At 35.0% G+C, this 25,295-nt stretch overlaps 2 protein-coding genes and 2 long non-coding RNA genes across 7 annotated transcripts; 3 read left to right on the top strand and 1 right to left on the bottom strand.

Annotated features, from left to right (window-relative positions):
• Positions 1–8,195: 8,195 nt before the first annotated feature.
• On the top strand, positions 8,196–10,364 carry LOC106319490 (formin-like protein 3). The gene has a single exon (XM_013757838.1). It carries the CDS (start codon positions 8,349–8,351, stop codon positions 9,921–9,923), a length of 1,575 nt encoding a protein of 524 aa, XP_013613292.1. The 5' UTR covers positions 8,196–8,348; the 3' UTR covers positions 9,924–10,364.
• Positions 10,365–10,743: 379 nt separating this feature from the next.
• LOC106322973 lies at positions 10,744–12,329 on the top strand. Of its 2 annotated transcripts, none has more exons than XR_001266602.1 (4): positions 10,744–11,154; positions 11,386–11,481; positions 11,605–11,698; positions 11,783–12,329. It is a non-coding gene; the product is annotated as an uncharacterized LOC106322973 (long non-coding RNA). The 2 variants fall into 2 exon arrangements; XR_001266603.1 differs by having other exon boundaries at positions 11,779–12,329.
• A 246-nt stretch (positions 12,330–12,575) lies between these two features.
• On the bottom strand, positions 12,576–14,274 carry LOC106323038. Of its 3 annotated transcripts, none has more exons than XR_001266629.1 (4): positions 13,906–14,274; positions 13,364–13,705; positions 13,012–13,186; positions 12,576–12,921 (listed from the first exon to the last, which is right to left on the bottom strand). It is a non-coding gene; the product is annotated as an uncharacterized LOC106323038 (long non-coding RNA). The 3 variants fall into 3 exon arrangements; XR_001266628.1 differs by having other exon boundaries at positions 12,576–13,186; positions 13,364–13,414; positions 13,499–13,705; positions 13,906–14,272; XR_001266627.1 differs by having other exon boundaries at positions 12,576–13,186; positions 13,906–14,273.
• A 3,807-nt stretch (positions 14,275–18,081) lies between these two features.
• LOC106325793 (auxin efflux carrier component 2-like) lies at positions 18,082–22,996 on the top strand. The gene is made up of 9 exons (XM_013763840.1): positions 18,082–18,405; positions 18,633–18,935; positions 19,247–19,688; positions 19,903–20,148; positions 20,516–20,801; positions 20,927–21,012; positions 21,092–21,249; positions 21,362–21,438; positions 22,798–22,996. The coding sequence occupies exons 1-9, from the start codon at positions 18,136–18,138 to the stop codon at positions 22,862–22,864; spliced, it is 1,935 nt and encodes a 644-aa protein (XP_013619294.1). The 5' UTR covers positions 18,082–18,135; the 3' UTR covers positions 22,865–22,996.
• Positions 22,997–25,295: the final 2,299 nt, after the last annotated feature.

The following is a 25,295-nucleotide window of genomic DNA, read 5'->3' as shown; positions in this document are numbered from 1 at the left end:
ACATCATTACAATCGATGTCCGTCAGAGCTGAGGAATGGAGAGTTAAGTGACAAGACACTGAAGAATGGATGAAGTATCGTCAACTACGTCCAGAGCTTCAAGAACGTGTTCGTTTATTCGTTCAATACAAATGGCTTGCATCCAGAGGCGTCAATGAAGAATCAATCCTCCAGTATTTACCTACAGATTTACACCGAGAGATCCAACGCCATCTCTGTCTCGCTCTTGTCCGATGGGTACATACATCAACTATCTCCTCACAAGATTTGATTGCTTTTTATTTCATAAAATCACAATGTTTTCCCAAGTACAAGATCACAATACAATTTCTCTCAAGTTTCTCTGCTCAAGTTTCAAGACGAAATGTTTCTCTGCTTTACCCTTGATAATTATCGGCATGAGCTAAATCACAGAAACGTGCATGTGATTAATTGAATCAAAATAGGAAAGTTTTTGTCACCATTTTATTAGGAGTTCTATCAAGCTGACACGTGGCCAAGGTAATGTGAACGCATTAAAGCCAATGCTTCTCTTTTAATATATAAGGGATGTTTTTTTTAGCATTCCAAAGTTCATTTGAAAATGGAAACCGTACATCTTAGGGAGTTATGTTAGCCTGCTAAGAATAACTCAAGCAATTTATTGTTTACTATTAATCGGCTACAACTTTTTATTTGCAGCTGTAGCGCTGACAATCAGGTGATGCTGTCTGATGGACTTGCTGATGAGCAGTTGGCTGCTGAGTGCGAGCCAAATGTTAGCCAACCAACATAGAATCAGAATGTGATTGGGGAGAATGGGGGCATGGATAGCAATGTCGCAAACAACACTGTGATTAACTTTGCTACGCAAGATGTTGGGTTTGAAGATGGAGGAGGATCATCGGCGGGGTCGACAGATGTAAGCTTGGTCCGTGGACGTCATCAGGTCAGGATGCCGACTAACATGGTGGCGGACGAGAACTCCCCCGTGATCCTTGATCCAAACAGAGGTTATACTTTTTTAAAACCGTTCAAAAAAAGAACGGGATCTATTTAGAATGGTTGAAGCGGAAGGGAGGGTGGGGGGGGGGGTTCTTCGGTTTGATCCATCGGAAAAGTTATCTCAGCCAGAAAGGAGATCGGGATCTATTTAGAATGGTTGAATTGAAGTACAGAAATGGGTCGAGAACAGTTATTACAATAAGGATGATCTTGGGGGATTGTGTTGTTCGATAATAACGAGCAAATAGGGAAGTTTCGATAACTGAGCAAAGCCAACTTGCCTGACACACTATATTACGTGTTGTTTTGCGATATCAATAAAAAATGAATTACACATATAACAGGTAGCCGGTTGCTCTCGATTGTAAGTGATCAAGATTAAAAGGGTAAAACCTCACACGTTCTAGATGCCTCGGAGATGTAAATAGTGTATAAGCCTAATTACAACATAAGTCTTGTGTGTAGGCTGCAAATTCTCTATTTTTTCTATGAGTTATTATTTGGGTTTACCCCCTAGAATGAACCGGTAGGTTCACCAACTAATAAAAAGTTGTTATTTTATATTCAGTATCTTTTAAAAAAGTAAACAAAATATTGTCAGTTTATATCATAATTTTAAAAAAGTAAAAATAAATAAAAATAGTACTAGATACAAAATCCTTGGGTAAACCATAAATCTTTGGATAAATCATAACTCTTAAACCCTTGGGTTTAGTGTTTTTAAGATTTAGTATTTTGTGTTTTTGATTTAGGGTTTATGATTTATCCAAAGATTTACGGTTTACCAAATGGTTTAGAATTTACTCAAGGGTTTAGGGTTTATCTAAGGATTTACAGTTTAGGATTTATAGTTTAGGGTTTAGAGTTTAGTGTTTTGGTGACGGCGTTAAAAATAATTTTTTTTTTTTTGCATCTAGCACTATTTTTTATTTTAAAATCATGATATAAAATGATAATATTTTGTTTCTTTTTAAAAAAATATTAAATGTACAATAATGACTTCCTATTGGTTGGTGAATCTACATGTTCACCAAAGAGATGAACCCAAAAATAACTATTTTTCTATTGTTGCTCGTTTCCAGACAAGTATACATGTAATCTATACCAGTATACCTAAAATCCAGATTCATGTCCATATGTGTCCAATTATTTAATTGATCACTCTTTGTTGGCTATAATAAAAAAACAATTTGATTTGAATCTGCACATAAGTGCGGATATATGTTTATTTTTAAAATAATATTTAAATTATAAACTAAGTTAAAAGATATATATTTAATATCAATTAAGTATATATTATTATTTATTTATTTTTTCTATTTTTTAAATTTTGTTTTTTGATGAAATTGTACTGATCATATATTAATCACTTATTTTGTTTATTTATTTAAAAATGCAACATCATATTGATAGTTTAATTTTAAACATTAGTTTTATATGAATCATTACAAATTTGATTATTATTTTTATTTAAATTTTTTGATTTTTGAAATATTTGTATGTGACCAAATTAAATTATTTAATATTATATTTTTAAAATATTATTTTATTTAATATCTTATATTTCAGTTGGTGTTTTTATTTTTACTACAAAAATTAAACATAAAATATTACAACCAATAAATTATTATTTATTTTTTAATAAAAAGGTTAATATGATAATTAAAAAAGAATTGGGATATAATATTTAATTTTAAAATTAATTACTGAAATATATATAAATTTTGGTCTAGATTAAATATGATAAACAACAAAAAATAATAGCATAATAGAAATATATTTGGTTTTTCTTATGAGTGTTATTGTTTAGATGTATATTGTTTATTTGTTTCTATTAGAAAAATATCATATATGAGTAAATTTAAGATATTTAGTTAAGTTTCTAATTAATGGTATATCGTATACTTTTGTATGTTAGATAAAAATAAGACATTAAATTAATAAATTAGATTTTTATGCTGTATTTAGTTTAAAAAAAAACATTTTTAAACGGAGATCAAGTTTGAATACGGCAGCGCTAGGCTGCTAGCCAAAACATTCTCTCTTTAGCCGAATGATTTACTTATTAACACTCGGATAATTAGCAATCCTAATAGATCTTTCAAAATCATGCATCGATTCAATCTACAAACGCAGAAACAACCTTGAAGGTACCCGAACCCCAACAGAACATTTGCTTTGGTTTCCAAATTTTAAATACATAATATGTAGCATAAATAATTTAACACCAAATCATTAATATAGAGATTATTTAATCCTTACACTATGATTGTTTCTAGCTATTAATTTCAGAATCCGCTCTGTACGAACGCGTATTAGTTGTTTATGTTATATGATTCATGCTATTATCAGTAGATACAACTCCCGTTATCAACCGGGCAGTATTAATTAGCATTTTCATTTGGTTTGTGTCTTTGAAATCCCTAAATTGTTTCATGTTTAGTGGCTTCGGCCACACATCAACTATTAGCTTTGATCTATGGAAATTATTGATTCGATGGCTCAACTAGTTATTTTGGTCGGCAAAACACTTTTTGATTTCACATTTTCTTTCACTAACTTTTCCCACGTATAAATCACCTGATGTTTGATTAATTTATGAGATATTACAGAACGACTCTCCTCACGAAACACATTCTCTTGTAATAAAAAGTAAGCCATGTTTTTTTTTCTTTATAACTAAATCGCTATCCTCCTTTTCTTTGGTTAATAATTTTATATGATTTTAGTTAATGCTTCCTTTTCTTTCTTCGGTCTTTAGGGTTAATAGTGGGACAGTGAATAAGAAAGATAAGCTGTGACAAAAAAGAAAGAAAGATAAGAGCCAAATTTCAAAATAGCGAAATGATTTATTATTCATAAACAGAAAGCTGGTGTGGCGATGACCATATATATTCTAGGACGAGTATCAGATCTAAAAGCTTGATACATGTGTTGTTAACTTGTTGTAGTTATTGTGGGATTGTCTTGACGTCAGAATGGTACGTTAAAATCTACAAATAAATTACGTATGAGTTATCTCATTTGATCGCTTTAAAATTCAAAACGTTTTTTTTTTTTTTTTTTTTTTTTTAAAACGTTGATCTTTTCATAAAGCGTTTATATGTTCCAAAACAAATTATTAAAATAAACTTGAAAATGGCGGTGGCCTGGCCGAGTGTACAACACATTGTTGATAAGGTGGAACGTTACACAATCCAAAAATCAGGGCTTAGATCATTTATTCATTAATTCGCGTATAAGTAATATTAGGTTGAAAAGTTTGTTTAACTAACACTTCTAATTTGAAATATTCATAATGTACTAAACTACAAAAAACGTTAAAAGGCTTTATAAGATATCGGAGACGAGTTTAAATGGTTGGGAATGGATGCTGGTCCCCTTTTCTTTTTCTTCAACTTTTTGTTGGGTGATATATATCTTCTTATTTACTTTTTTTGCTGGTTCCACTTATCGAATGTGTCAATTTATACATTGAAGCAAAGTATGGTGCATATAAGCTCTATAATGCTACCAATCGACATCTGATTCCAATATCGTTGATCTATCACTATTACAAAGCTCAGAGCATAATAACCATTTGTCTATCAACATAAACAACAGAACTTATTAATAAGGTAATTTATCTATCGACATCTGTATAATTTATATTTCTATATCCACATCACCGACAACAAGGAAAAAGGAAATATGCATAACAACACCATATTATAATCCTGATATTGTAAAACCGAAAAGTTCAAATATTTTTTTACAAATTAATTTTCTTTGAAAAATAACTCATGTGTCAAAAGCGTAATAATAGTGTTACATAGGGTAAAGATTTGTGTGTAAATTGTAATTTAGTTTTCCGGTTTCTTTTTATCAACGAATAATAGGAAGAAGAAATATGTTTAAGAGAGCAGAGACACCTCGACAAAAGTTGCGGCGGTTTGGGTTGGGATGTAGCGAGTAAAGGGTAAGTAAATACTTTACAATGATGATAACCACGCTCAAATTATTTCTATCAACAGAACAAGACATACTCTTAAGTTATTTTCCAAATTTATATGTACAAAATTTAGAGTTGTTTACATCATGGACCACATTCTGAGTTTGTCTTACACTCAGAAACACATTCAACATTTAAGACACTTTTTTTTGTCGTTTTCTATGTGGTCGGACAACAATGTCCCTGTTGAAAGTTTCACTCGTTTGGTGTTCCAATATGGGAACCGGTTCAATTTGGTCCTCGTTTCCTAGAATGCATTAATGTGTTAAGTTTATTGATATAAGCTACCAATTTGGAGAGATTGTAGTTTGGAATGGAACTTGTGGATGACATGAGAAATGTGGACGTGGTCATAGCTATATCCATATTATAGAAAATTCAATAAACTAGAACACAAGTTGCATAATAGATTAAACTGACGTTTGGGTTATGTTGATATTCAACTACAAAATGATAATCCATACTCTAAAACCGAAAAGAGAGAACAAAAATACATTACATGGAGGATAACAAAAGAGGTCTTTGTATACAGATTTATAGATAAGAGAAGCATATATTGGAACCATGAGATATCTCCCATTACTCCAACAGCAATTGCAATGTTACTAATTGTGGACGGCTCACCTGCACTCACTTCACCAAGCAAGACATCATCAGAAACCACCCCACTAGACCCTGGAGATTGCATCCACACGGACCAATACCACGACCATACACATCACTCGTTCCCTTATTAACCGTCCACACACAACCCATCCACGCTCCAGTATCCACGCACCGCCCATCCACACACCACCCGTCCACCCCCTCCCGAGTCCACACTTTACCCATCAAAATTAAAACCGAAGCTTCGCAGATATGGATTTTGAAATCCACAACGACACTAAGAAACCAACAAAATAAAGACGAATCTTATAGAATCTAAACTTGGATAAACCAATTAAAACCCAGAATCAGAATATGTATGGGTTGTGAAGAAACTAACCTCGCATGTCTTGAAATCGAAGCAAACCGGAGTGGGATTAAAATTTGGGGATTAGACGAAATGAGAAAGTCGATTTATTTATGGAGAAAGATAAAGTCGATGTGCTTCAGAGATTCGAAGGATTTAGAAGATTGGACGATTTCAGAAAATCTAGGTTTCTTAGACATCGTTGTTTGAAGGGTTGGCTAGAAGAGGAGAAAAATGGGTCTTTTGTTCTTTTATGCTAGATTAGGGTATGACAGCGACGATGTGATTCAGAAGGCTGGGAACGGAGGTGTGTTACAGAGGCAAAATCGAAAGGAAGAAAGTGTGAAGAACGATTAGTGAGAGAAGATCTAGGATTTTGAGAATTAGTGAGAGAGATCTAGGGATTTTGAGAATCGCCGCAAAAGTTGTTCAGAGAAAGGCTGCTACCTTTCACGAAAAATTAGGGTTGGGAAACTGATTCAAAATAAGTTTGGTTCAAAAAGTAAATAAAAAATAGTATTTGACCGGTTTGATGGAGTGGTTTGGTTTATGGGTTTTCTATTGAAAGAGGACATCTATGACATTCACTATCTTGAAAGGTTGTCACATGTTGAAAGTGTCTTGGGATGTAATTCCAAAGTGATAAAGTGTCGTAAAAAAATTCCAAAATTTATAACTATTCGTGCACTTTTTTGTACAAGCAAATATCGTACTTTAAAAATGAATAACATATAATCTATGTAGTGGCAAAGCGTTGCTCACCATTGTAAACACACACACAAAACACATCATATATCAATTATATCATATGGGCTCTGTTCATGAAATGTTTGGAGCGTATTCATTTTCGTGTTTGGAGTTTGATCGTTTATATAGATGTTTTTCTCTTTCTTTTTTCTTTTTTTTTTTATTTTGGATTTTTATAATGATATTTTTACCGCATTTACGATTTTAGTTGTTTTAAAATTTTAATTTGTAATAACACATACAACCTTTTTGTCCCAAAAAGACATGTTTGCATTTTTACTTCCGAAGATACTAAACAAGTGTTTGCGGGGTTTGCAAATTTACATCTAAAACAATTATTCCACATGTTTATACTTGTAATGTTTAATTTAATTACTGTAGCTTGGTTTGCAATTACAATCATGGTTAATTAATAATACAGTTCCATTATTGACGCCCAAAAGAGGACCCAGTTACTTGAGACAGACTTTTTAGTCCTCTTCAAAACCTCTGTTTCTTTCTTGATTTAAAAGTTAACTTTGACATTATATCTTCATGAACAAACCACTGTCGCAAAAGATCTGTGCCGTGATATTGTTTTAGGAAAAAATAAAAATTAATGATAATAAACAACAATAACATGTCTTAGAAAACCAGTTTTGTTACTTTTGTGAATAAAATCCCGAGGTTTGGACCTCAATGATTTTTTAATCGAGGAGGTCCATTTTTGAAACATAAAAATATATTATTTTTGTATAGTACGCCGTAATAATCTGAAATTTCATAATTGTAAGTTTTTTTAACGTTACTTTGTTGACTGAAGCCCAAACTAGGCATTATTTTGTAGTATGAAAAGTTGAAGTCTTACTTTGAGCATGGATTATTTAGTAGCTATAGTAAAATATCGTGGTAAACGTGTGTTGAAATGAATCTTGCTAAACAATATAGTACTTAGATATGTCAACATATCAATATGCATTACTTGAATGATTATTTTACGTTTGTTAAGCAAATTATATTATTTTTTCTCGACGTTGCTTGTAATCAAGGGATTATCCAAGACGGGCCTTAATGGCAACGTCCTCTTACAAAATTTTGAAATGGAATTAATCTATCAATCATTTGACCGACTGTTATATTATTAGACCATGCCACAAATTCGATTAATAGACTCTGTAAAAATATATTGAAAATCTAATAGGATGGCTACGAGAATATATCATACCAATCTTTTGTTTTAAGGTCATTATCACATGATGTGAAACAATTTTTGAAATTTATATTCAAAATTTCTTTTAATTTTTTCAAAAGAAAATTATAATGTTTTTCATTTTGTCAAAACTTTTTAAGTTTTTTATATAATTTATTTCTAAATTTTGTATTGTTGACAAAAGAATGTTTGATTATGAATCTCTGTGAAGCAATTCGACGACTTTTCTAGCTCAATAATTTAAATTTAGCCTAATAATATACTTTAACAGGGTCTTTAGCGAGAGATTATTCAATACCATGACAACAATTCCTTTTAGTGTCCGTATGGCTATAATCATAATTTTGTTTTCCATATAATTGTGTTTGATAAACGTACTTAATTACTTATCAGTTATCACTATAAATACTGTTAACTCATTATTAATGTAATTGTAATAGAATCGACAATATCTCTCTCTCTCTCTTCTCTCTCAATTCAAAACTATGGAGATCAACGGCGATCAACCGCCGCTGATCTGGCCGCAATTTGAATCTACTGGCTATACTCGCCGGCGATCACCGGTTCCGACGATGTTAGTTCCTGCGATGATCGGAGTGATCTCAGCGGCTATGTTTCTTCTCTTTACGACCTTCGTCGTCCCTCCGTTTATCTCCGTCACATCTCAGATTCTTCAGCCAGCTTCGGTGAAGAGAGGATGGGACTCCATCAACGTGGTTGTAGTACTTTTCGCGACCATCTGCGGCGTACTCGCCAGACGAAACGACGACGTATCGCCTTCTTCGTATTCACACAGCGAAGAAGAAGAACAAGGAGGAGCTGTGATAGGTGATGACGTGTACGACGCTGATAGGCTCAAGATCTACGAGAGCTTGAGTAGGTTACCGGTTACCGGAGGTTTACCGTTGAGGCGTAGTAGCAGCTCGTATCCTGATCTGAGGAATGGAGTTTTCAGGGAAACCGCTGATCGCCGGTTCCGGTTCTACGACGATCTTGGAATCGACAAGTACCGATGGGAATCAACGGTGGTGATTGACGAACAGTTTCGGAGTGTTTCTAAAACTGAAATCGAAGAATCTGAGCCTAAGGAAGTAACGGTTGATAAGTTCGTTGTAAGACCGTCTTCTCCTCCGCCACTTCGAAGGACTCATCGTTCTGTTAGAAACAGAGATATGAAAGAAAGGTCGAAACGCAGTGACATTAATTCTGATTCCACCAGATTTAAACGAACGCTTCGACCACCGCCGCCACCCCCTCCGCCGCCACCGCCTCCTCCGCCGCTGAGGAAGCAGGGGACTCTTCAGAGAAGAAAGAGCAATGCGGCGAAAGAGATTAAAATGGTGTTCGCTTCTTTGTATAATCAAGGAAAGAGGAAGAAACTTCAGAAACTAAAGAGAAGAGAAAAAAGAGAATCGCCGGCGGCGGTGGAGATGGAACCACCGCAATACAGATCGACATTTCAACCACCGTCTCTGCCGCCACCTCCACCGCCTCCTCCGCCTCCGCGTTCGTCGCAGTCAGTGTTCTACGGATTGTTTAAAAAGGGAGTTAAGAGCAAAAAGATCCACTCCATTCCGGCGCCGCCTCCACCTCCTCCGCCGAGGAAGATTCAGTTGGATCCTCAGACACCATCACGGAGAGTTAACTACGGTAGACCTCCGCGTCAACCAAAGCAGGCAAATTTAAACGAAGAGAGCTACCAAGAACCGCCGTTAACTCAAACCACACCACCTCCGCCTCCACCGCCTCCGTTTAGGGTTCCGCCGCTGAAGTTCGTGGTGAGTGGTGATTTTGCGAAGATACGGAGCAATCAGAGCTCTAGATGCAACTCCCCTGACCGAGAAGTGATCGACCTAGGTTGGGGTCTAGAACTCACACAATCTGATGGCGGGGAGGACAACAACGTCGCCGTGAATGGTGGCGGCGGCGGGACGGGGTTCTTCTGTCCAAGCCCGGACGTTAACACGAAAGCGGACAACTTCATCGCCAGGCTCAGAGACGAGTGGAGGCTCGATAAGGTCAACTCCGTCAAGAGGAGAAGAAGCATGAGTTCTGTCTAGGGTTCCATATAAGGCATACTTTGCAAATTAAAGGTTTCGTGGCATGCAAGTAACGCATAAAGCACGGTCGTACAACATCTTCAAGCAAGCAAGTGGGTAAACACTTGTTGTCGGAGATGGTTTATATGTATTGGAGAATTCGTTGTGACTCTAATCACTCGAATTTGAAGTTACCGGTAATATTGGTATTACCGGTAAAGTAAATCGGCTAGAACCGGCTGATATTTTTTAAGTTAAACCGGTTGTGTGACTTTTGTTTGGTTTGAGTTCCCCGATATAAAGTTGATTATAAATTGGTGGTGTTCGACATGTTTGTAGTTGGTATTGATGAATGTATGGCCCGTGAGATGGAAGTACAGTTGTGGGCTCTTATTTTTCTTTTTTTTGCAAAGATTGTTTTGACAAACAGATACATGCATTTTGGTTTTTAGATATCTTTTATTTGTGTAATGAGCAAAAGTCTTGATTGGTCAAGAATTAGAAAAAGCTTTCTTTCACTGATCTTTAGTAAAAGGATGAACAAGATATACAGGGAAGTTGGCGACAGATCACAGGAACCTCTTTGGCATTGACGCATTGTCCACAGTCGTCGTCGTTGTTTGCCTTCTGGATGGGGCCTCCGTTAACCGTTTTCCACAACATCTATATCTTAAGCTTCGATAATTTTTATGCACAATGCATATATGTTAGGACTTAGGAGTTAGGAAGGACCCCAAGTGCTCTAAGAGCATCTTTAACGCGGGTCTTTGACCCCGTATCTAATGTTATTAGAATTAAAAAAAAATGGAAATTAGCTTTAATGGGAAGGGACGTATCTTATTTAGGTATTACAAGAGACCGTCTTTTGAGACATGTGTAGCTCATTCGTGTCTCTCTATGTCTCTCTCCCTTCCTCGACATCTCCGTTCTTTCTTCATCCTCGATTCAGCAATGGTAGAACAGATGAAATCTTCCTCTTTCCGACTCCCCCGACACCCTCTTTGTCCTTCTCCACTGCCTCTTCGATTCCTCCGCCGATCCTAAACCCCTGTGAAACGAGAATCAACGCGTCTCCTCTCCTTCAACATCAACGGGTCTTCGATGGTGGGGCTCTTTGTTAAGCCTTTGTTCGAAGCTATGGTGGAGCAGAACAAAAGCTTGCAGTCTGGTGCTGCTATTAGTATGGGGAAGATGGTTAATTCAGCAACGGGGCCTCCCGTTGTGGCTTTTCAGAAGTTGTGCCCTAGAATCTGTAAGCTTTTGAATAGCCCTAATTATATTACTAAGGCTTCTCTCTTACCTGTGGTTGGAAGCTTGTCTCAGGTTTGTGCAGTGCGGCTTATAGTTTTAATTTGTGTAGCATTAGACAGTAGACAAGCTATGTTATGGTCTTAATTGCTAGAGGAATGAGGTGAAAGTAGATTGGTGTTCAATGTCTGCTTTTTTTATTTGTCTTGATGTTAGTTGTATGTTTAATCCATAGAACAAGCTGCAGAATCTGGCTGGGCAGCGTTCTGATGTGCTTGAGAATCTGTCTCCTATAGTGAGAGCTCGTGTTGATGCCTTGAAGGATATACAGGTTTGTGATATATTGTTATTAACTCAATCTGATCTTGATTATGTATGTATGGATATACATGAGTGTATTCGAATGTCAAGTTTCATATTAGCGTTGATTAACCAGTGATTTCTTTCAACGTAGAGCCAACACATGAACTTGTCTTTTCTGGCTTCTTTCTCGCATGGTCCTTCAGATGCGTGGAACCATCTGCCCTACTCAGAACTGGGATGTCATTGTAAGGGAATTAACATCTGTAATTTCATTTCTTCTGTTTTTGTTTGGTGTTTGACTTGTTTTATATGTTCTGCAAATGAGAAAGTCATGGAGCATATGGGATCATGGACAACAAGCTCAGTGCACCAGAGGTTTGATCAATGATTCTTGATTGGGAAGTAAGTTAATTTGGTTGTTTCTTAAATGTGAATTCTGATACGTGAAGCTGCTTGTATGGGTTCGTTTCTTAGTTCCATGAGTGTCTCCTATGTCGATTTTTTGTTCGTTACGGTAGAACGCTGATCACTTTTTCTTTAGGTACTTTGGTTTGTAGAGTCTTGAATCATGTGCTCTTTGGTCAATGTGAACTCCACGATACGCGAAGCTGCTTGTATGGTTTCTTTTCTAGTCTGGTTGTGAAAGAGTGGAGCATTGGGAGCATCCTTGCAACGGACATGAAGCCTTTTTTTCTAGTCTGGTTGTGTTTGTTCTTATGTGTCACTTGTTTTGTTGTGTCAATTTTTTTTTAAGAACCCTTTGTTAAAACTCTTGCAATGGACCACTTAAATGTTTGGATTTCTTAAGCTTGTCTCTTAGTTCACTTTTTGTGCTTAAAAGCATTAAAAAAGTAATAAGAACCCCTAATATGAGTCTTTGCAATAATCATGCTCTAAGAGCATCATTATCCCACATATTCATTTAGGGGTTCTTAATCTTTTTTTAATAATTTTTAGTTGGAAAAGTAGGTTTAAGAGACTTAGTTAAGAAACATATATATTTTTGTGGTCCATTGCAAGTCTCCTATTTAAGAGTTCTTAAAAAAATATTAAACATTATTTTATTAAACTTTAAATTTATTTATTAAACTTTTAAACATAACATTTTAAACATAGATTTAAAATACAAGTAGAAACACAACAAAAAAAACATGAAGTTCAGATGATAAGAAAGAATGTAATAAAAACATTTGTATACATATGCAAAAACACCAAAGCAGGCAAAAATATTTTCCCAAATAAGTGATCAAAGATGGTGTTATTCAGCAATGGTGTACCTAATTCTGAAAGGAGATGGGTGGATTCGTGGTGGCTTCCAAGTGAACTCCACTAGGAGAAGTCCTTATCTGAGTTGTATCTGTAGATGAGCACAACATTATCGCATGCCATTTACTTGCAACTGATGCTATCGCTTGAGCTCTATGAGATATTTTCGTTACTGCTTGCAGACATAAAATAATCCCAACAACTTGGACCACCGCAGAGAATTGAAACAATCCCAAGCTTTTAACATCACCGTATAACAAGAAACCAAAGAAGAAACTAAAGCTCGACTCACCGCGAAATCACCACTGTTTATATACGTGATATGTCCGGTATACGCAGTGGTCTGGAAAAGCGTGGTAAACTGGCTAACAGTGACGACCAGAAACTGTAGAAGCAGAAAGATGCGGAACCTGTAGCTTATCTTAGAGAGGTAATGACGCAAACGTATGTGCTTATCTCACAGAGTTCTGTAATAAAGGAAAAACATAAAAAATGTTTCAGCTTTCAATCCAAAACAGGGGAGTGACAAAAGTACAAGCAATCTAACAGAGTTCTGTAATAAGGAAAAACAAAAAAAAGGTTTCAACTTTCATGCAACTAATGATCTGTCACAGAGATTCTGAACCAAAGATAGAAAGAATCACCGAGATTTGCTGAATATACTGAGCCTTGAGCCGTCCCATACGACCACTGAGCTGATCAACGAAGAGAAACTTTCAAATCCCATGCTTTCTCAAGTTATGAGAAACGCAAAGAAGAGATACGCCAGCTAAACACACCTGCGAAAAGACGATGTTGAGCTCGAAGCTCTTGTACTGATACCTCTCACAGTCTTTGCAAGGCCCTAGCTCCAACACTAACTTTGCTCCTTGCCTTAGCTTGCCTAAGCATAGAATCAACCAAAGTAGTTTTGCCATGATCAACATGAGCTACAATTGCTATATTCCTCACGTCATTCCTCCTCACCAACGTCTTCTTCTTCACCTCTATCATCCAAACAAAAAAAAAAGTGATTTTCTTTAGAGAACCAATCAAAAGATAGAAGCTAAGTCCTTGAAACTCTATTGTCAGACTACAGACATAAGAAAGCTTTGTACTTTTAAGTTTAACAATCTCACAATCAATCATTATCTTATCTTTTTCAATTCAAAGTGACAAACTTTAAGCTCAAAAACACTAAAACTACCGGAGGATGGTTCATCGTTTGATGGAGAGACAGAGCAAGTGATGGTTTGATGGAGAGACAGAGCAAATGAAGCGGACGGCGCCGGGGATAAACTGGAGAGCTCCTCCTGGTTTAAGGGCGGAGGGGATTAAACTTTGCCTCTTTGCATCTGTAATCGCCCACACCTATCAAAAGCAGGGTTCTTCGTCTCAACGAAATCGATCTCCATCTGGTTTAAGAGCTCCTCCAGCTGCGATGGAATCGATCTCCATCTCCGATTAGGAAACCTCAGAGAAAGCGGGGTTCTTCGTCTCGACGCGACGGGGCAAGGAAGAGGGAGAAGAAATTGTTTACCCAAAGAAACGACGCTTGGCATCAAGAGGCCTACGTTAGGGCATGATTAACCCACAACCTCACTAGTGATTATTTTATTAATTAAATGTAATTGTGATTATTTTATTAATTAAATGTAATTAAGAATCTTAGCTAAGAAATACTTTGATTTTATGCTCTAATGGGAATCTCTTATTTAGAGTTTCTTAAAAAAAAAAAAATTGTCCAAACATGTATATGGTTCATGAAGATTGGATACCAGCATATAGATGTTTATAGATATGCAAAACACATGAGCAATTGGTCCGTAATTTGAGACCTAACTTAGAACAATAGTTTTGTTGAGTGAAAAAAAGTAAGGTCTTAAAAAGCTTAGTAGCAGTCTAACAGATTATTAAAGAACTCAGTAACAGCAATCAAGGCAAGATGAATAACAACAAATATAAGCTTCAATCAAAATTATTCAGTGAAGAACATAACAGATTCTAAAAAAACATAGAAAAGCATGAATACACAATTCTGAAAAAAACAAACAAGAAAATGGAACAGATACAAACTTACAATCATGTAGAGAGAAGATGCAGCCAAGGCAAGAGGAATGGCAACAGAGGTGACCTTGTCCATTGGTCCCTTCAAGTAAATGTGTCTCTGGATGCTCTGGAACAACCTGGTTAGTAGAACAAAAAAGTAGTCCTCAAGGTCAATCTCACAAAGGCGCCACTAATCAAAGGTGGAAAACTATATAAATAAAACACACTGCCACATGAAAATGATGAGCTGTGTGGAAACTCAAAAACTCACCTTCTGGCGCATTGCAATGATTCTGTCTTGATTCAGATCGTCTGAGAGGACTAACAAAGTCCGGCAAGTAAGGAGTTTCTGACAAAAACAAGACACATACAAACCTTAATAACAAAGAACGTCTACAAAAGGGTTAGATCAATGAGTGCCAGTCTTATTTACCTGACTAACACAAGAAGCCCTCAGCTCCATAGTTGAAATGTCAGAACTCTGCTGATCAAAGAGATTAGTAAGCTTGGAAGCAACAGTACCCAAGTGATCAACAACATTAACAAGAGCCTTTACATTATAGTCCTTTAAATTGTCCAACACCCTAACAAATAACATAGCATATATATTCTTAAACAACCATCATTCAAAGCTACTAAGTAGTTAAAGGGAGACACATGGTTTAACATACATTTGCTTTTGTTCGCTGTGGAGATAAGACTTCTCACAGTAATCAGCAGCAGAGTAGAGCTGAGGTCTCAAGTTCTTCAGCTCCTGTTACATCAAAAACGTAAAGGATGAAAGTCCGCATCACAAGCTAACTAACAGCCAATTGTTGGAACAAATTACAAAGCTATTAGAGATCATTGGATCACAAAGCCTTGAGAGCATACAAGGAGATCATGGATCTGACTCGGACAAATCATGTTCATAGATTTTTAACTTTTTAAAAAGAATCTAATCAAACAGAAGCAAAAGAATATGCAGCGAAGAGAGAGAGAGATTAAAGAAAAGGAAACATGCAAGGCCTTGAAGAAGCTCTTGCTGCGTTCCATGGAACCTCGTCGAAGGTCATCGCTGGATTAGTACTCACGGATCAGTTTTATGGTCTGTATCTTCAAGAACCTTTGATGACTCCATCTCCATGATCAGATTTGTAATCATGAGATTTTCTCTTTGGAATTTTCTCGAGAAAAGGCAAAAGAAACGAAACAGAAAAAATAGAGGAGAAGAGCAATAAAGCAACTCGTGTCATATAAGAGGCGGCTCTTATGTTACCTATTTAAGATACGTTACTTATGGTAATTATCATTTTTCTTTTTCTTTAATTCCTAATTAAACTAAGAACCCCATCTAAAATCTCCGGATAATCATGGTCTTATGTCACCTAATTAAGATATGTTGCTTCTGGTTATTGGCTTTTTTCTTTTTATTTAATCCCTAATTAAACTAAAAACTCCTCATAAGATCTCCCGGTAAAGATGCTCTAATGTATATAGTTCTGATCACTTTTCGTTCTTTATATATTGGCCTCGTAGGCTTGTAATTGCGCACGATCATGGAAGGACACAGTTGGACAGATTAGCTTCACTAAAAGTTTCTTGTAGAATCAAAGCCCAATAAAAACCAACGCTTATTTTGGGCTCTGTATAATAAGAACTATTGTTTTTATCTTTTGTTTTCTTCTAGCCTTTTTGCTAAAATCTTATTCTATATATTTTTGTCAAAATTTTGTTCTATTTCTATTAGGTGATTCTACTTAAAGAATGTGTTATTAGGTGATTTACCTTTTAGGATGTACTGGATCCAACTGTAGATATTCTAATCAAGGTTCAACCCATGTTAAATAAGTTTCTTTAGAAGAGTAGATATTCCAAACAGAAATGAAATTCATGATTATTTAGACTCATACTAATTGATCTACTTGTTGATGTTATTAGATGATTTTAGTTACGTAAGACATGGTGTTTTTCATAAGATAACTTCTTACTTACATTTGTATATCAGATTTTCGCTGAGATTAATATTCTGTTTAATCTGATATGTAAGACATGGACTTTATAAAACTGATATGGTGGTGTTGTAAATCTTCGTTCACGTGTATATATTGTTTTTTATAGTTTGTAATATGACAATTAATCACTGTTTTAGAAAAAGAATATAAATATGTTTGATATAATTTTATTTATGTTCAGAAAACTAACCGTATGTTGTGCTTTTGGATAAATTTAAGTTCCATTCAGCCCAATCAAAGCGGCGTGATAAATACGTCGACGAAATATGAAAATACGACAATTAACTTATGGAAGGAAGGATGATAATTATTCATCCGGTCCAGCCTATGTCCTTGACCATAACTAATAAAAATCATTAGGATTTCAAATGAAAAACCATTATCTTAGACTAGTAAACATGTAAATTCCCTTAACAAAACTACAACGGTCTAAAATTAAATTATTATATTCCTAACTAAAATCAGATCTTCAATTGTTTTCTTCCTGATTAAAAATAAGATACATACAAGAACCGCAGATCGCTCAGAAAGTGTTGTTAGATGCCATCAACACCATGTGCATGGATCAACCTTCGCCGTGTCGATAGCTTACACACAATCGGTTTAACTTTTATATATTCCATCTATAGTACTACCATATAATACTTATATATATAATGAAAATTTGTGTGTGAAAACTGAAAACTGAGAGGTGGTGTTACACGTACAAGTGGATGTGGATCCTAAATATCCAACTTATATATTTAGAATCTAACTTTTGCGTAAATATAATCTCTAGAACATTTAATTTGGCTTCAGATACTTTTATAGACCACGAAGACAGAAGGGAAACCAATCTTCCTCACCCCAAGACAAGATTCCCTACTTCTTCATGGCTTCTTGTAGAAAATAAAAAGAAAAATTTATATATTTAAGATGCAAGAGTTATAAAGTTAATACATATATATATAGTTTAAGAAGTTACTATACATGATGATTATTTAATGATCTCATGGAATACATTATCTACATTAATTCTATAAATTTGCATATCACCGAAACAAAATATAATATCAGGCATATAATATCCTGGACCTAGTATTACTTTTTTTCCTATGATTTAATCTGGAATTTTGACCAACTTCGAAAATAAATAAATGAAAGCCAATCTTGGTTAATATTTTGAATGATGTTCAAGTGTCAAACGATATATATGGACATAATTCATTGTCTGAACACGAATCTCATTATTCTACTATAAAACTGTATAATTAACACAGACAACTCAAAACTAATATTGACTCAGTGTACTTCACTTCCTCCTCCATAAATATTATATCACCACATAAACCTCTCTTCTCTCTCTCCATCTTAATTAGTCTCTTCTCTCTCAACTCGTCGTAAAATAAATCAAAATGATCACCGGCAAAGATATGTACGACGTACTAGCGGCGATGGTGCCGCTATACGTAGCTATGATGCTAGCCTATGGTTCGGTTCGGTGGTGGGGAATATTCACACCGAGCCAATGCTCCGGTATAAACCGGTTCGTTGCGGTTTTCGCGGTTCCTCTCCTCTCTTTCCATTTCATCTCCTCCAATGATCCGTATGCCATGAACTACCATTTCCTCGCCGCTGATTCTCTTCAGAAAGTCGTCATCCTCGCCGCGCTCTTTCTTTGGCAGGCCAGTCTCTTAATTAATGATAATAATCTCTATGATCATATTTTATAGTATATTATAAATTATAAGCACATAAATATAGTTTGGTTTTTAATGTAGGTGTGTGCTTTAATTAAGTATGTGGATCATAGTTCAGTAGTAATCGTTGTTATGATAGAAACTAAACTACAACTTTTTACGATATTTATTTGTATATATGCGCTGATGTGTATTATGGCGATTATTTTCAGGCGTTTAGTCGGAGAGGAAGTCTAGAATGGATGATAACGCTCTTTTCTCTATCGACACTACCGAACACGTTGGTAATGGGAATCCCGTTGCTCCGGGCGATGTACGGGGACTTCTCCGGTAACCTAATGGTGCAGGTCGTGGTGCTTCAGAGTATCATATGGTATACATTAATGCTCTTCTTGTTTGAGTTCCGTGGCGCTAAGCTTCTCATCTCCGAGCAGTTCCCGGAAACGGCCGGTTCCATCACTTCTTTCCGTGTTGACTCTGATGTTGTCTCTCTCAATGGCCGTGAGCCTCTCCAGGTATGAATGTTCACAGGAATGGCCTTATTAGCAGCATTTACAGATTTATATATATAGCACCTTTTTTAAAAAAAAACCTATTATGGCGTTTTATAGTAATTTGGTAAAACATGTGAAAGTCTAATACAACTTTTTTTACTGAATAAAGTCTAATATAATCTTGATCAGCTTTGTTTGAATTATTTTTCCAGAAGTCAAACACAACTATTTTATTTTCTTTTAGCCATATTCAATTAAATATACAAACTCCATCCTTTTCATATATACTTCACATTACCTAAAATATGTTCTTTTTTTCATTTAATAATTAGACTGATGCGGAGATAGGTGACGACGGGAAGCTCCACGTGGTTGTCCGGAGATCAAGCGCCGCCTCATCTATGATCTCATCGTTCAATAAATCTCATGGTGGAGGACTTAACTCCTCCATGATAACGCCGCGAGCTTCAAATCTGACCGGTGTTGAGATTTATTCAGTACAATCTTCGCGAGGGCCGACGCCGAGAGCTTCGAGCTTTAACCAGACAGATTTCTACGCTATGTTTAATGCAAGCAAAGCTCCGAGCCCTCGTCACGGCTACACCAATAGCTACGGTGGCGCCGGTTCAGCTCCGGGGGGAGATGTTTACTCGCTTCAGTCGTCTAAAGGAGTGACGCCAAGAACGTCGAATTTTGATGAGGAAGTTTTGAAGACGAAGAAAGGAGCAAGAGGAGGGAAAAACATTAGTGGTGAATTATATAACAACAATAATGGTACGCTTTTTTGTCTTTGTTCTTTTTTTAGTTAATATCATTACCTAAGCTATTAGAAACTCATCATAAACCTAAAATTTGTAGTAACTTAATTTTTTTTTTAGTAATTCTAAAAATATGATAGAACATTGTCGTATTTATTAAAAGTACCATTTGTTTCTTGTGTTGTTCTTTTTGTGTGCATGAGAATTTAATATTTAAATATATGATTCAGTTCCATCGTACCCTCCACCGAACCCGATGTTCACGGGGTCAACGAGCGGAGCAAGTGGAGTCAAGAAAAAGGAAATTGGTGGCGGAGGAGGACAGAATAAGGAGATGAACATGTTCGTGTGGAGTTCTAGTGCTTCTCCGGTGTCTGAAGCCAACGCCAGGAACGCTATGACAAGGGGTGCCTCCGTCGATTTATCCACCGACCCAAAAGCTTCACTTCCTCCTCAAGAAAACCTCGCTTACAAAGGTTGATTAATCTTCCACTCATTTTTTTACTTTTAGTATAAATGTGTAGTCCCATTCTTTGGTTAGAGTTTCAACCTTTTGTGTAAAATTATGATTTCATTCGATTTCTTTTTAAGAACATCATTTATAAACAAAAACAAAACAAAAAATTATGATTTTCTTTTTTTTTAAGAGACTCGCTATTCTTTTTTGTTACTAAATCATTTTCACGAATTGCTATTCTGATTGGATTTTTTATTGAATGTTTCATTGTCAAACTGAACTCTATATAGTCAATATATAAGTTAGTATTTTCATCGATTATAAACAATCATAGTCTAGTAATATATATAATTAGATATTAATTCCCAAAAACTTAATGATGACAGCGATGCATAGTCTGATAGAGAACATGACACCGGGAAGAAAAGGGCATGTGGAGATGGATCAAGACGGTAATAACGAAGGAAGGTCAGGGGTGAATTCGTCACCTTACAATGGGAAGAAAGGTAGTGACGTGGAAGACGGTGGTCCCGGCGGTCCAAGGAAACAGCAGATGCCGCCGGCGAACGTGATGACGAGATTAATACTGATAATGGTTTGGAGAAAACTCATTCGAAACCCTAACACTTACTCTAGTCTCTTTGGCCTTGCTTGGTCCCTTGTCTCCTACAAGTAAGTCAAAATTAGAAATAACAATACTCATAGTTTATTTTTAAAAATTGACGCGCGTTATTTTGGTCCCTCCCGTTTTACATAATATATGTAGTTTCCTCGATGTTGATCATTTTATGGGACAGATGGAATATAAAGATGCCAACCATAGTGAGTGGATCGATTGCGATACTATCTGATGCTGGTCTCGGCATGGCTATGTTTAGTCTTGGTATGAAGTTTTTTTTTGGTAATGTTAGAGAGACGTATATGAAGTTTTATACTCATTAATTATAGTTCTTGATATACAGGTCTATTTATGGCATTGCAACCAAAGATAATAGCATGCGGAAAATCAGTGGCAGTCTTCGCGATGGCCGTAAGGTTCTTGACCGGACCGGCCGTGATCGCAGCCACCTCAATTGCAATTGGTCTTCGTGGCAATCTCCTCCATATCGCTATCGTTCAGGTTAGTACTAATTTTACATATTAAATTTTACTTACAATTGATAGTAGCGATGTTGACATTCTTATAATAGTTTCATATATAATTATTAAGAATAATATATATATTTGTGAAGGCTGCTCTTCCTCAAGGAATTGTTCCTTTTGTTTTCGCCAAGGAATATAACGTCCATCCTGATATTCTCAGCACTGCGTAAGTTGTTTTTTTTTTCTCTCTCTAATTAAAGTGCTCAACATCTAAAGTCTAACCATTTATGATTAATACCTTTTTGAGAAAAAATATTTTCACAAACTTCATTTCAAAATTTCAAGATTTTTTTGCTCAAGTTATAAGATAATACTAGAATTTAACCCGCACGTCCGTGCGGATATTATATTTATTTAATATACACCAGTATTGTTTTACCTGAATAATGGTAAATAAAATAACAATAATCATACTAAATATAAAAATTGTAAATTCAGTCATTTATAAATATAATAATTGTAAAATTTGCATTTGTAAATATAATTTATTTGTTTCAAATTTTCATTTTATTTCTCATTTATTGTATACTAATAAAGCAAAATCTAAAAAAACAATATGCTATGTTTTTTTTTTCATTTTTATGTGAGTAAATTTTTTTTCATTTGTAAATAATTAAATCTACCATATATAAGAAAATGAACAACAATATGGATTAGTATTTTTTATATGATTGTAGTATATAGTGTTAGCACTTTAACTATTTGAAATAATCAAATAAATAAATATTTTTTAAAACATAAGTTGGATAGTTTTCATTTAATTATATATATTTTTAGCATTAATTTTATAAGAAATATATTATTAAAATTGAAAATTTGGATGTAACTATGAAATTTAAAAATTTGAAATGATAAATAATGTATACTATATGATTTTGGTAAGGATTTTTGTATTTTTATTATTAAACATAAGTTAAATTTACATATGATTTTAATATGGATTTTTTATTTAGATTATTAAACATAAGTTACATTTACATATGATTTTGATTTTATTATAGGATTTTAGTATGGATTTTGTATTTCAGAAGTGCACACGCTAAAATATTTATGATAAAAAGAAATTAACTAATAAAAAATGAATTATGTTTACATTTACCAATTTCACGTACAAAAATCCATAACAATCATAACTTTGCTCAAATACTTTAATGAAATGGTATAATTGATGTAATAGCTAAATATTAGGATTTCTGCGTTTATATTATAGACTCTTTTAGGAAATGAAAGATTGCAATCTTTTAAGTTGATGTAATAACTAAATATTAGGGAATCTCATTTACGATTTTTATGGAAACTTATATCTATTAGTTTTTAGTTTTTGTAAATTTATTTGTTAATTAAAAATAGAGTGACATTCACTTGTAATTATTGAGGAATATTCAGGGCTAAATATTAATTGTACTTCAGTTTTAATAGTTTAGATATTCCCAAAAAATATTATTTTATCAAATATTCCAAAAATATTAAAATGTTCATTCCGTAAGTTAACTCTCTCTCTATATATATATCTATTGATTTGCAGGGTTATATTCGGAATGCTGGTTGCTTTGCCTGTAACAGTGCTATACTACGTTCTTTTGGGGATTTAAGTTATAATCAAGACGTAATGGCAAATTAAAGGTAATTTTTAAAAAAATTACTAAGAAAAGAAAGGAGACTAATTCCAGTTCAGGCTTAGGTGGATGGACTATGCAATGTCGTATTAATTAATTTATTGCAGATGATATAATAGATATTTTAGTTAGTTTTGTTATAATTTATACGCACATGCATGTACGTGACTCTTTGTAATTTTTATTACATTAATTAAAATTTTGGGATGTGCGTACGATATATACTTTTATTTTATTGGTTTTGCTGTTTATCAAATTATATACTAGCTAGATCGTGCAAATTTGTTTTTTTTTTTTTGCTAAAAAAATTTGTTTAGATTAGATCTTGCGCTTTTGTAAATTATACAATTATTTGGATCGAATGCGCTAATCCCTCCAAATTCAGCCTTTATTTCATTTCTTTTATCTTACTGTGTACGTATGTGAACGGATTATATATTAGGTTGAATGTAGTCGCATTTTTATATCGTTGCTTAACATGTAGACATACTTCTTAAAGGAGCTATCCAAATATATAACTTTTGTTTAATTTGAAGGTATTCTGTATAGAATGATTCAAATTAGATACAAATGTTTGAAGTCGGTTTCTCTCTTCTTTAGAAAGAGAGAGTTATCTCTCGAAGCCGCTTCTTCTTATCAACTCCGGATCTTTCAGAAGGAGAGCTTAACCGGCCTAGTTTTGTTTTCCATCACCGGATTCTTTCGGTGTTCCCGATGGTTCGAGCTTTCGACTCTGTGAAGTGGTGGTTCTTTCAACGCTATCTTCGCTGGCTTTTGTCTCCGGAAAAAGATGATTCCATCAAATTGTCTTCGCCGGCTTTTCATTGGGGTTCTCCCGGTTCCGTTTGATCGTCGCTTCATATCCTTCGATCTACCACCGACTCTTGATTTGATCCTCCGTCGCCTTCCTTTTCCTGAGATTAGGTCGTTCCATCTTCAAGCTATTCTCAATCTTTAAAGATGATTGCTTGTTCAATTAGGAAGATCGGAGTTCTTTCAGATTGATTGAAGACTGTGGTTATCTTTCTAGAAGTGGTGATCCGGTCGCGTCCCGGCCTTCATGGCCTTCCGTGAAGACCGCTCAGTTGGTCTTTCATTGATTTGTCTCCGCCGACGGCGGAGCTCCGGCGTGGCTCTTTCCGGAGGAGGTGGTGATTCTCTCTCTTGACGCGTGTTCTCTGAATCGTTCGTCGATCGTACACTTGGTGGAAAGGTGTCGCTTTGCTTCTTCAATGGTTTTCCTCTTTCAGCTTTCGGGTCAAAGAGTTTGTATAATGTTGGCCCGTTCGTCTTGGCCTTTTGTGTTGTTATGTTTTGGGCTTTATCATTTTTGGACTTTAGTCCCACTAATAAATCATCAGTTGACAAAAAAGAAAAAAAGAATGATTCACATTATTTTACCAAGAAGAAGTGTAGTTCACAAATAAACCTTATCTCTGAGTATAGCTATCCGAATAGTTGTGAAATTTAAATTTGTTCTTTTTAAAAATGCATGGATTGTGTTCTTTAATCCCTTTCCGATTTATATTTATGTTTGCTTATTTCCCTTGACATTGTAAAATAGTAGTAACATGCTAGAAAGAAGAAAAGCATTGCTTTGCTTCTGGAGCGTTGACTGTGTGTATCACGTGGGGGTATCAAAACGAAGCGATAAACGTTGGAACTCGCTCTCTGGTCGGAACGTAAATTGAAAGAACAACAACACATGAAATTTGATTCATCTCTCAATAGTTGTCCTCACTTATCTGACAAAAGATCTTTTATATTATTACGCGTAATATATTAAATGCTTAAGAGAACTATAAGCATATTTATAGTAGGAGCAAAAATATTTATAATGTTATGAAGCTAACTGAAATTTTTGGACAGCGCTTGTCTCTCTAGGCATCTTATTGTTATAATGCATCAGTTTAGTTCTTTTCGGTGATTTCTTGAATCTTGTCTTGTATAATTAATGTTCATACTGTTTTATTTAGTATGACCAGGCAGGAGCATGTAATAATCACCAATTGTCATGATGCTGAAGAACTAGTATTTCATTTGGACGTATTTTATTTACTGGATATGTTTTGTATGATAGATGTGTATACTATGTACTATATAGTTTAGCTTTGAATTTAAAATTGTCAGTTTTAGAAAATACGAGATATCAAAGAATTCAAGAACAAAATGAACGTCTAGGGAGTAAATTCTTTTATATGAAATATTGAGGATAGCGAGTGAATTTAATTTTTCAGTTACTTTTCCCTATCTGCTTAAGAGTATAGATGGCAATCATGGACTTGGACCGTGGGTCTGGTCCGTAAAAGACTCTAGCGGGACGGTATTGGGACGAGGTTTTCTAAGTCTATAAATTTGTGGGCCTCTCGGGACGGGTCTTTACAGGACAGGGTCTTTTTGCGGGATG

The sequence above is a fragment of the Brassica oleracea genome, chromosome C2 (genome assembly GCF_000695525.1).
Source record: "Brassica oleracea var. oleracea cultivar TO1000 chromosome C2, BOL, whole genome shotgun sequence".
NCBI lineage: Eukaryota > Viridiplantae > Streptophyta > Magnoliopsida > Brassicales > Brassicaceae > Brassica > Brassica oleracea.
Note: the sequence above shows the minus strand (reverse complement) of the source record. Positions and strands in the feature narration are given on the sequence as shown.